The sequence below is a fragment of the Brassica oleracea genome, chromosome C4 (assembly GCF_000695525.1).
Source record: "Brassica oleracea var. oleracea cultivar TO1000 chromosome C4, BOL, whole genome shotgun sequence".
Lineage (NCBI taxonomy): Eukaryota > Viridiplantae > Streptophyta > Magnoliopsida > Brassicales > Brassicaceae > Brassica > Brassica oleracea.
In genome coordinates, this window is record NC_027751.1 from 10206764 (window position 1) to 10219446 (window position 12683).

Sequence of the window (12683 nt, forward strand, 5' to 3'; positions counted from 1 at the left end):
CCCTAAACCCTTGGAAAAACACTAAACATTTGGATAAATTCTAAATTATAAATCTTAAACACTAAACTCTAAATCTTAAAAATAATATTTTTTTTAAATAATCTTTTTTAAGAACTATTGTTATTTTTATTTATTTAATTTTTTATTTTTTATTTTAAAAGCATAATATAATTTGGCAAGTTATTTTGTTTCCTTAATTAAAAGATACTAGATCTAAAATGACAACTTTCTATTGGTTGGTGAACCTAAAGGTTCACCCTAGGGGGTGAACCCAAGAAAAAGTCAAAAAATAATAAGAGTAAATACATAAACTTCATATGGAAACAAGTGTTAGACAAGGTAGTTCTGATCTTTCTTATCAACTTCTACAGACGACTGATTTTTTTTTCATTTTGGTTTTAAAACTTTAAATACTTCATGAAATTACATGATATAAGAAAATTAAGGCAGTGTTTGACACTTTAGGCAGTGTTTGACACTTTAATACTTGAATATGATGAGAATTTGAAATTAAGTTACAAACCAGAGAGATATGGGAAAATGGTCTATTCCTCTATGAACTAATTGTTCCCAGCCTTTTCACACACAGATTTTTAAACCATGCCAAAAACCTCATGAACAACGGAAAAGTGGTTTATTTCCCTATGAATTCCTGGTTTTTGACACACGGACTTTTAAACCATGCCAAAAAGCACATGAATAACTCTATTTTTTGAATAACATACACAAACTATCGATTTTTAAACTAATTCCCCTAAAACCGTAAATTGTGTTATTTAAATGTTAACTAGGTTTGTGACGGGTGGAGAGCCGGTTTAATTTGGATTGATAAATACTATGTAGTTTTATCCTTCTTCTCTCTTTTTTTGTCAACTGTTCTTCTTTTTCAGAAATAGTTTTATTCTTCGTCATCAATTGGAGATAAAATTTATTATTCTGCAGAAGAATAAAACGTTTTACATGATGCATAAAGAAAGAAAAGCAGCAACTACTAGCTTACAATCTACATGTATTGCCACAAGGAACTATAAAATCGGCGCAATATCCCCAACTGATGATGAAGAGTAAAACGATTTCTGAAAAAAAGCAATTGACAAAAAAGAAAAAAGAATAAAACGACATAGTATTTTTTTATCAACCCTAATTAAACCGGTTTTCCACATGTCATAAACTAAGTCAACGTTTAAATTACACCGTTACAGTTTTAGGGAAATTAGTTAAAATATATAGTTTGTGTATGTAATTCTAAAAATAGAGTTGTTCATGTGCTTTTTGGCATGATTTAAAAGTTCGTGTGTAAAAAAGCCAGAAAAAACTAGTTCATAGAGAAATAAGCAATTTTCGTGTTGTTCATGTATTTTTTTGCATGGTTTAAAAGTTCGTGTGTTAATAGACCATTTTCCCCTTCCAGTGGAGACAAAGATGTTGCAAGCTGGAGACAAATAAAATATTTATTGAAAGATATTTTATTTTTATTTTTTTAACCAGTCTTATTGGTATATATATTCATTTGGTTTTTTGACCAAAAAAAAAATTGATTCATTTGGTTTGTCTCGACAGGAGATATTATATATAGAAATAAAGTATTATATATAGAAACAAAATATTACAATGGAAAGCTTAGTTATTCTCCTCCGCAGCATACAGAGCCTTAATCTCCTCTACATCGTCATAGCTACCAAGAAATATGGGAGAACGCTCATGGATCTTTTTCGGGACAAGGTCCAGTGCCTGCATCACGCATTTTCATATTAAACTACTTGGACCCTCCGGTTAACTGAAATCAACAAATCAATGAAAGGTAAGGGTCAGAGGATATTAATTTACCCTTTTCTTGCCAGTGAAGGCCTGACCTCCAGCTTGCTCCATCAAGAATGCCATTGGGAAGACTTCATACAGGACACTGACACCAAAACACGACAGCACAAGTTTCGCGAATTTATCAAATCAAAGGCAAATTAGTGATTATATATTTGAACTCTAGTAATTAATTTTCCTAAGCTACCGCAATTTCCCATTAGGGCTTTTCTTGTCAGCCGGGTACAGGAAGATTCCTCCATAAAGCAGAGTGCGATGAACATCGGCTACCATACTGGTAATTAAGACAATGAAATTAAGCATCAGCCTTAGCCTTTGAAACTGAAAAGGTTCCCCATTATATTATACCTTCCGACATATCTCAGTGACTTTGCGGGAGAACCATCTTTGGGATACTTGCATCTCTCTACATACTTTGTGGTTGGACCATCCCAGTTCTGAGCATTTCCTTCATTCACTGAGTATATGTTTCCCTTATTTGGAATCTGTTACACAAGAAGAAATAATGAATCTTGAGAAAGAGAAAGATTGTTTATTGGTTCCTTCCTGTTACCTTAATGTCTGGGTGAGTTAATATGAACTCTCCTAGAGATGGGTCCAGGGGAAATCCGTGGACACCTGTTCCAGTGCTCAACACAAGCTGAGACAACCAAGTTAATAAACTAGAAATAAACTAATCAGACTGGTCGTTACTGATATTTCTTTTTTTTTGTGAATTGCCATTTTCAGTACCATGCAGGAGCTTCCGTACATACAGTAACCCGCTGCAACCATTTCATTCCCAGGTTTCAGAACATCTTCAATAGTCGGCTCATCACTGTGCTCCATTGTGTAAATTCCAAAGATCTACTTACACATGGAAGCCAAATAAAAAAAAAAATTACAAAACTTTCACATCAGATACTTTCTGGAAAAACTTGGGTGAAAGAGAGTAACATACTGTTCCAATGGAGACACCTCAGTCAATGTTTGAGGATCCATCAAGTGGATCAAAAACAACACAGTACCTATTTGACAGTAGGACTGTGTTTACCACTACAACATACATTTTCATCCTCAAAATAGACAAGAGATCAATTGAAAACTTACTTTCCACGCTTGGATGACTCCACAAACGTAGCTTCCTCATCTTCTTCCGAGACAAGAACAGACTGCCACAAGGTTTCGGTTACGAACCCTTCTCAAGTTCATAGAAAAACTATGTTTTAACTTACAGTTCTGCCACTGCTAACTAAAGCTTTGACAAAAACATCGTTAGAGAGCACATCCAGTTTCTTTTGCTCTTCACCCTATATTACACAGAGACAAAAAAAATGGTATTAAATCTCATGCGTGCACACAACTTAAAAGAAATATAAAAAAAAAAAAACAAGAAGAAAGCTTTAAACTAGACAAAAGACATAATTAACATGCCTGGATATTTGTGTCCCCTGCAAGTCCAATAAGCTTGGCCAAACCAGCCTGCACACCAAAAAAAAGAAGTTATGATTGAGACAACTAAAAAGTATTCCAGAAACAGAACTAAAAGCGACAAAATTGACCCAGTTTCAAGATTCGAAATGTTACCTTGTTGACGGCACTGCAGACGAATTTGCATCCCAAAACGATGTTGCTGAGCAAAATGGTGAAATCCCCACGAGACTCTGGATACTTTGATTGCTCATTCAGCACGAATCTCGTGATGGTCATCAAATCCGTACGGTAAGCATCTGCTTCGTGATCCATCTTTGTTTCTCGCTCTCCTCGTTATGAAGCGGATACCTTTTTAATCAGATGTTTAGAAGATATTATATATAACCTGCATTATTTTTCTTTTTAAAAGACTTAATTTGAAAAAATGAGTAGGATAACACTAAAAAAGTTTTTATCACAAATATAACTTCAATCATATTCCTAACTAAGAATGGTGAACGCAAGGAACTTTCAGACATCTATTTTATTCCTAATCTTAGGAGTAATATCTTGAGTCTTGGGCAAGCTACTGAGTCTGGTTGTGAGGTGAGGATGAAAGATGATTGTCTACTCTTGTATGATCGTGAAGGGAGATTATTGGTGAAAGCAAAGAGAGCTCTAAATCGACTCTATAAGGTGGCAATGGAGGTTGAAAATACAAGATGTTTGCAGCTAGTACATCTAAAGGAATCATCAAAGTGGCATGCACGCTTAGGGCATATAGGCTTGAGTAACCTAAAGAAGATGGTGGACAAGAACTTGGTTATCGGAATGCCCAAGTTTGGAGTTGAAAAAGAAATCTGTGAAGCTTGCTTGCGTGGGAAGCAAATACGAGAATCGTTTCCACAAGCTAGCTCATATCGTGCTTCAAGGGTATTGGAGCTAATACATGGGGATTTGTGTGGTCCTATTACACCACAAACTGCTGGAAGTAACAGATATGTGTTCGTCTTAATAGACGATCATTCAAGATACATGTGGTCCATTCTCATGAAGGAAAAGAGTGAAGCTTTCACAAAGTTTAAACGATTCAGAAGCTTGGTTGAACAAGAGACGGGATTAAAGATTAAAACCTTTCGTACAGATAGGGGAGGAGAGTTTACAAGCCAAGAGTTCAAAGATTACTGTGAAAGCTCAGGGATTAGTCGTCATCTAACCGCTCCATATTCGCCGCAGCAGAACGGAGTTGTCGAGAGAAGAAACAGAACGTTACTTGAGATGACACGAAGCATTCTAAAAGCTATGGATGTTCCAAATTACTTGTGGGGTGAGGCTGTTAGGCACGCAACGTACCTTATTAATCGCATTCCTACAAGAACCTTGTTACTACAAACTCCATACGAGAGCTACAGAGGAAAGAAACCGTGCATCGAACATATTAGAGTGTTTGGTTGCGTGGGGCATGTGAAAGTAGATAAACCACATTTGAGGAAGCTAGATGATAGGTCACGACCATTGGTGCATCTTGGGATTGAACCGGGATCAAAAGCATATAGGCTATTGGATCCATCGACTCGCAGAATAATAGTAAGCCGCGATGTCGTGTTCTGTGAAGAACAGAGTTGGAAGTGGAGAAAAACAGAGAAGGAGCCACATACGGAGATGGGTGTGATAGATTTTGCTAACAAGGAAGATAGGAACGATGACGCAAGTAGTGGGGTGAGTATTAAGGATGAAGAAAGCGAAGAAGATGAGAAGAATCTTGATCAACCACCAGAGATACTAAGACGGTCTACTCGTATCATCAACAAACCGAGTTATCTTGATGACTATGAGTTATTATGTGAGGAAGACGAGCAGTATGATTTACTATGTGAGGCTGAGTTCGAGAACCTTCTTATGCTTATCAATGAAGAACCGTGGAGTTATGGTGAAGCAAAAGAAAAGAAAGTGTGGAGAGATGCTTGCAAAGAAGAGATCAAGTCGATAGAAAAGAACAATACTTGGACATTAGTTGATCTTCCTTCAACCTGTAAGGCAATCGGATTGAAATGGGTTTTTAAGGTGAAGAAGAATGCCGATGGAAGCATAAACAAGTATAAAGCGAGGCTTGTAGCCAAGGGATACATTCAGAAACATGGAGTAGATTTTGACGAGGTCTTTGCACCTGTTGCTCGCATCGAAACAGTCAGATTGATCATAGGAATGGCGGCTTCACATCGATGGGAGTTACATCATTTGGATGTAAAAACTGCTTTCTTATACGGAGAACTCAAAGAAGAGGTATACGTTAAACAACCTGAAGGCTTTGTTGTGAAAGGTAGTGAGAATAAAGTTTATAAATTGAGGAAGGCGCTTTATGGGTTGCGACAAGCTCCTCGGGCTTGGAATGAGAAGCTTCATACGGTCTTGTGTGAGCTAAACTTTGAACGATGTCTTAAAGAACCATCTCTGTACCGGAAGAAGCAACACGAAGATCTCTTGCTAGTGGCTGTTTATGTGGACGACTTACTTGTGGCAGGGTCTAACATAGAGATGATTCACGAGTTTAAAAGAGCTATGGCGGCAAAGTTTGAGATGTCCGATCTCGGAAGATTGAGCTACTACCTTGGGATAGAGGTCATTCAACGAGAAGGAAGCATAATCTTGAGTCAGGAACGGTACGCTACTAGGATCTTGGAGGAAGCTGGCTTAATGGGATGTAACTCTGCGCATATACCCATGGATGCAGGAGTTAAACTCGGCAAAGCAGAGAAGGAAGAAGGAGTTGATGAGAGAGAGTACCGCAGAAACATTGGTTGTCTTCGGTACTTGTTACATACGAGACCTGATCTTGCGTGCAGTGTGGGAATCTTGAGCAGATACATGCACAATCCCAAGGTATCACACAACGTGGCTTTGAAACAGGTACTCCGTTACTTGGCAGGGACATTGAGCTATGGTTTGGTGTTTGAGGCAAAGTCGGATGAGAGTTTGGTTGGCTATAGTGATAGTAGCTACAATGTTGATCCAGATGATGGAAAGAGCACGACTGGTCACATTTTCTACCTCGGTGGTAACCCCATTACATGGTGTTCTCAGAAACAAGAGATCGTCGCATTATCATCATGTGAAGCAGAGTTCATGGCAGCGACAGAAACGGCGAAGCAGGCGATTTGGCTGCAGGATCTTCTCAACGAGGTGCTTGGTCGTCCCGGCAAGATTGTGGTGATAAAGATCGACAACAAGTCGGCAATAGCTCTGTCCAAGAACCCGGTTTTTCATGGACGCAGCAAACACATTCACACAAGGTTCCATTTCATTAGAGAATGTGTTGAAAAAGGACTTGTGAATGTCGAACATGTTGCAGGAGTAAGACAGAAGGCTGATATACTTACGAAAGCATTAGGAAGAGTTAAGTTTGTAGAGATGAGAAGTCTCATTGGAGTTCAAGACTTGAAGAGAGAAGATTTCAAGCTTAAGGGGGAGAGTGTTGAGATAAGCATGAAATAGCTTAGAGTACAAGCTACCTAATCCTATTGTGTTTGAATTTATCTAAAGGATTAGGAAATAGAGTTGTGTTAATCCTAATGAGTTTAGGATAATTATAAAGTTATATAAAGAGATGCAAGGGTGTTTGCATATCTTATGAGTTTGAGAGCTTTAGTTTTTTGAGTTGTTTTCTAAAGCATTGAGAGAGTTTTAACAAAGCGTTCTTTGAGAAATATAGTTCTTTGATTCAATAAATATACACTTATACCCCAATGGTAAATTAATTTAGACATTAAGGTTTAGAGTTAAGGGGTGGGGTTTAGAGTTAAAGGGTGGGGTTTAGGATTTAGGGTTTAGGGTTTAAGGTTTAGAGTTTAGAGTTTAGGGGTGGGTTTAGGGTTTAGGGTTTAGAGTTAAGGGGTGGAGTTTAGGATTTAGGGTTTAGGATTTAGGATTTATGGTTTAGGGTTTAGGTTTTAGGGTTTAGCATTGCAGAGTAGGGTTTTGGGATAAGATTTTAAATTTTGAAAAATAAAAAAAATTTAAATTTTTCAAAAGATAAAATGCTATTTTGATCATTTTAGTTTTTGAGAACTATTTTTGTGACATAAACTTAAAAATATGTTATTTTGAAGATTTGCCACTTAATTTAGGTGTTGCACATTTCAAGGTAGATAAAGACTCGACCGTTGATAAAATCGAATGAACAGCCAAGATCGGGTTGACCCGTGACAGTGACAGGTTTGTCCGTCTTTTGTCTTTGGGGATAACGATAACGAACTAACTTCCTACTCATACGTTTCTACGCAATCGCCTGATCGTCTCACCGTCACGATGAGAATCTAAGATTCGCTTATTCTTTTTCAATATTTTTGTAATGATACAGTTGACCACCATTCTCCCAAAGGTCTGACTTCTCATTTCTCAAGTTAGGTTTCAAAAAAAAAAAATTGTATATTGCACATCAAAACTAATGTTATATACTAATATTATCTGTAAAATAAAAATATGTATTTTAGCGAAAAAGACCTATTACAAAAAGTTAAGACTCATAAAAAATAGCACATAAAAAAGATCAATAAAAAATTGCACATAAAAAGATAAAAATAAAAAATAAAAAAATTTTGTACCGGTATGTGTAAGTTTAATAAAAAGTTAATACTAATAAAAATTGCACATAAAAAGATTAAGAGCAATTCTCTCAAATAACATTTTTAAGTTTTTGTCACAAAAATAACTCTCAAAGAAGAAAATAACAAAAATTGCTCTTTTTATTTTGATATTTTTAATATTTATTTTTAAAAATTTTAAACTTTATCCCCAAAACTACATCTCTTAATTTTAAACTAAGTTTAAATTAGTTAACCTAGGATAAAAATATATTTTTATCTTTTAATAAAATTTATTTTGGTCATTTTCTTTATTGAAGACTATTTTTGTGAATATAAACTAAAAAAACTATCTTAGAAAACTTCTCAAAGATTAAACCAGTCACCTTTGAGCAGCTCCAACAAAGAGTTATTAGAATAGTTCTTACAATTAAAGGAAAATGAAAAATATTAAAAACATCAAAAAAGTGTACAAAAGTTTTTAAACCTCATCTTTTAAAAACTTATTAATAATCTCAAATAACACGTGTCATTTAACTGTTTTTTCAACGGATTTAAAAAAATAAAAATTTATATCATTTAAGTATAATATTGATTTTTTTTTCTTTTAGAATCCAAGAGAATTTATTACTGATGATGTTACTTTTAAAGCAATGACGGAATAGTTGCTTCCATCAGAACTAAAGTGAACTTTGACAAAATAAGATTGCTGAATCTAGAAGGGAGTGAAGAAGACGTGAAGTTGTAACGATCGAGGTGACGTAGAAGATGCAGCTCGAATAGGCTACTGTTGGGTTTGACTCCTGTAGATGCAGCTCGAAGATGCAGCTCGAATATTCTGTTTTTGTTCTTTTAGTTACAGCATGGATCAGTTAATAGACATGAACGAAGAAGATGCTCTAGCTGAGATAAATTTAGAAGATACACAACTACAAGCACAGCAAAGTGAAACTCAAGTAGGGGAATCAACTCAAGCTCCACGCAAGAGAGGTAAAACATCACTCGTTTGGGAAGACTTTGTGTCTGTGGGAGTAGAAGAAGATGGCAAAGAAAGGGCCAAAGTGTTTGCACTGCGGTAGGAAGTTAGTGACATGTAATGAAAAGAATCACAGCTTTGGGACTCATCGTCTTCAATGCCACTTGGATACTTGTTCAAAGAAGCCTTTGAAGGAAGCTAAACCTGCATATGATCAAAAGATAGATCGTGGTCTGATTAGCGAGGTAATCATATATCATGATCTCCCTTTTAGATATGTAGAATATGAGAAGGTCCGAGAACGATACAAGTATTTAAATCCAGAGTTTCAGCCTATTTGTAGACAGACCGCTGCTGCTGATGTTTTTAGGAAGTATGAAATAGAAAAAGAAAAGCTGAAAAAGTGTTTGCTAGCCACCTTGGTCGGGTTTGCTTCACTTCTGATCTCTGGACATCTCGTCCTCATAACTTAGGATATATTTGTCTTACTGCGCACTTCATTGATGATGGTTGGAACTTGCATAGTAAGATTCTGGCTTTTTGTGATTTTAAGCCGCCACACACAGGAGAAGAAATTGCTAATAAGATTTTCGAGTGTATGATGGAATGGGGTTTAGATAAGAAGGTGTTCTCTATTACCTTGGACAATGCTACTAACAATGATAGTATGCAGAGAAACCTCAAGGAAAAGCTTCAAATGATTAGTGGTTCTGGCTTGTTACGTGATGGCAAATTTTTGCATATAAGATGTTGTGCTCACATTCTGAATTTGATAGTAAAAGAAGGCTTAGAATTAGCAAAGGATCTCCTGCATAACATCAGGGAAAGTGTTAGATACGTGAAGGCATCTCAGACAAGAATTCAAGTATTTGCATCGTGTGTAGAGCGAGTGAGGATTGGAAGTGGAGCTGGTTTATCACTGGATGTTCCTACTAGGTGGAATTCTACGTATGAAATGCTAGTTAGGGCATTGAAGTTCAGGAAAGCATTTAAAAACTTGGATGTTGTTGACAGAAACTACCATTCATTACCTTCTAAAGATGAGTGGAATCGTGGAGAAAAAATAAGTGAGTTGCTGAAACGTTTCAGTATTATTACTACTCTTTTTTCAGGATCTAAGTATCCCACATCTTGTGTGTACTTCACTCAAGTTTGGAGGATTGAGCTACTGCTGAAAAAATTTGCGAGTTGTGATGATTATGATCTGAGGCAAATGGCTAAAGATATGCAAGTTAAGTTTACTAAGTACTGGAGGAATACAACATCATTTTGGCTATGGGAGCAATATTAGATCCAAGAATGAAGTTGGATGTGCTTGAGAAAGCTTATGAGAGAGTGGATCCTGCTACTTCTAGCTTAAAAACTGAAGTACTTAGGACTAACTTAACTGATCTTTATAAGGAGTATCAGGATAGGACCCGGGGCAGTTCTTCAGGTGCTTCATTTGTTCCAAATCCACAGGATCTAGTTACTGAATCTCCTCTTGAAGATGATTTAGACAATGTAAGTTCTCAGCATCATCACTCATATTTTTCATTTACACGGCTGTTTGGTTGCTTGCTTGAACTCATTTACAGGATCTAGTTGCTTCTAACTTTCAATTTAATATTAGGATCTCTTTGAACTAGAAAGAAGCCTTGGAAGTAATATGGGAAACACAAAAACACATTTAGATGTGTATTTGGAGGAGAAAAGGCTAGATAGAAAGTCATTTCCTGATTTGGATGTTTTAAGCTATTGGAGAGAGAACCAGTTTAGATTTGGTGATTTAGCTGTTGGATAAGCTTCAAGGTTACTTGAAGATCGAGTTATTCATTAAAGATAAGTAGAATAACTTATATGTTTAGGATAAAGCTAAGAATCCTAGATAGACTAGTAATAGGTTAAGATAAGGATCCCTATTACCTATATAAAGAGATCTAATGTAAGATGATCTAATTGTAAGAAAGAAAGCTAAGAAAGAAATAAATAAAACAAAGAACCGTTTTATAAGTTTTGTGTTTTTGATTCCTTTATTTGGTATCAGAGCTTGTGGTTATTATTGATCGCATAAACCATGGCGGATTCAAAGGCATTAGTGAAGATAAAAGATGGCGTACCTGGAGCTGTGGTCTGTCCGATGTTGACAACGTCGAACTACACAGTTTGGGCAATGAGGATGAAAGTTCTTCTGCGTGTTCATAAGGTTTGGGAAACAATTGAGCTAGGAACAGAAGACGACGAGAAGAATGATGTAGCAACAGTACTTCTGTTCCAGTCGATACCTGAAGGACTGATTTTGCAAGTTGGAGACCTAGGTTCCCCTAAGGTGATATGGGAAGCTATTAAGACAAGAAACCTAGGAGCAGAACGAGTTAAATCAGCCTGTCTCCAAACATTGATGAATGAGTTCGATCGTATGAAGATGGAGGACTCCGACTCTATTGATACGTTCTCAGGAAAGATATCAGAACTTGCTTCTAAGGCGGCATCGTTAGGTCAAAGTATTGAAGGACCAAAGGTCGTGAAGAAGTTCCTTAATAGCCTACCTCCGAAATTCATTCATATGACAGCATCTTTAGAGCAGTTGTTAGACTTAGAGACGACTAGCTTTGAAGACATTATCGGAAGACTTAAAGCTTATGAAGAACGTATAAAAGGGTATGAACCGTTTGAGCAACAAGGAAGTCTTCTGTACTCAAATTCTGAGAAGTCATATGATCAAAGAGGGTCAGATAATGGAGGAAGAGGCAGAGGCCAAAACAGAGGACATGGACGAGGTAACAGAGGCAGAGGTCGTGGCAGGAGCAACACACACGAGAAAAGTAAAGAGAAGAAGGACTATTCTCAGATCGTGTGCTATAACTGCAAGAAGAAGGGACACTTTGCATCTGTGTGTACTGAAAAGAAAGACGAGGAAGAGCTCAACAAAGCAGAGACAAAAGTTGCGGATGAAGCACTATATATGCATGAGGTAGTGTTTCTTAATGAAGGCAAGGTCATGCCTAAGAGGCTCGAGTCAGACACGAAGGAAGACGGTGTCTGGTATTTAGACAATAGCGCTTCAAACCACATGACCGGAGAGAGGTCTTACTTCTCAGAGATGAATGAAAACATCAAAGGGAAAGTAAAGTTTGGAGATGGCTCATTCGTTGATATAAGTGGCAAGGGTTCGATTCTCTTTGAAGCTAAGACAGGAGAGCATAAACTGCTTACAGATATCTACTACATTCCTGAACTAAGGAGTAACATCCTAAGCTTAGGACAAGCAACGGAGCAAGGATGTGATGTTCGAATGAAAGACAACTACTTGACTCTAAAAGATCCTGAAGGGAGATTGCTTGTTAAAGTCATGAAAACAGCAAATCGTCTCTATAAGCTGAAGTTACAAGTGGGAAGAGCAACCTGTCTGCACACAAGATTGCAGGAGGAACCATGGAGATGGCATGCCAGACTCGGCCATGTTAACTTCAAAACGATAAGAGCTATGGCAACACAAGGAATGGTATATGGTTTGCCGGAGATAAGTGAAGAACAACGTCTCTGTGACTCATGCCTGGTAGGGAAGCAGACACGACGACCGTTTCCAAAAGCAACGATGTTCAGGTCGTCACGTCCCCTCGAACTCCTACACGCAGACCTTTGTGGTCCAATCTCACCTGCAACTCTCTCTCTCAACCGATATATCTTTGTGATTATTGATGATTGCACAAGGTATATGTGGTCGATATTGATGAAAGATAAGAGTGACGCGTTCGAAAAATTTAAGACATTCAAGAAGCTGGTTGAAAAGGACTTCAACAAAGAAATAATGACGCTACACACAGACAGAGGTGGTGAATTTACTTTACACGAATTCAATAAATATTGTGACAGCATCGGCATAAGAAGGCATCTGACAGCACCCTATACTCCGCAGCAGAACGGCGTAGTGGAGC

The 12683-nt window shown here is 37.1% G+C and overlaps 2 protein-coding genes and 1 pseudogene across 2 annotated transcripts in view; 1 reads left to right on the forward strand and 2 right to left on the reverse strand.

The window, feature by feature from the left end:
- LOC106341705 (fructose-1,6-bisphosphatase, cytosolic-like) overlaps nt 1-12683 on the reverse strand; it is a 40229-nt gene that overhangs the window by 19810 nt on the left and 7736 nt on the right. The window lies entirely within an intron of this gene.
- LOC106341704 lies at nt 1589-3589 on the reverse strand (annotated as a pseudogene).
- Nucleotides 10066-10549, forward strand: LOC106338080. Its single transcript, XM_013777138.1, has 2 exons — nt 10066-10269; nt 10379-10549. The coding sequence occupies exons 1-2, from the start codon at nt 10066-10068 to the stop codon at nt 10547-10549; spliced, it is 375 nt and encodes a 124-aa protein (XP_013632592.1).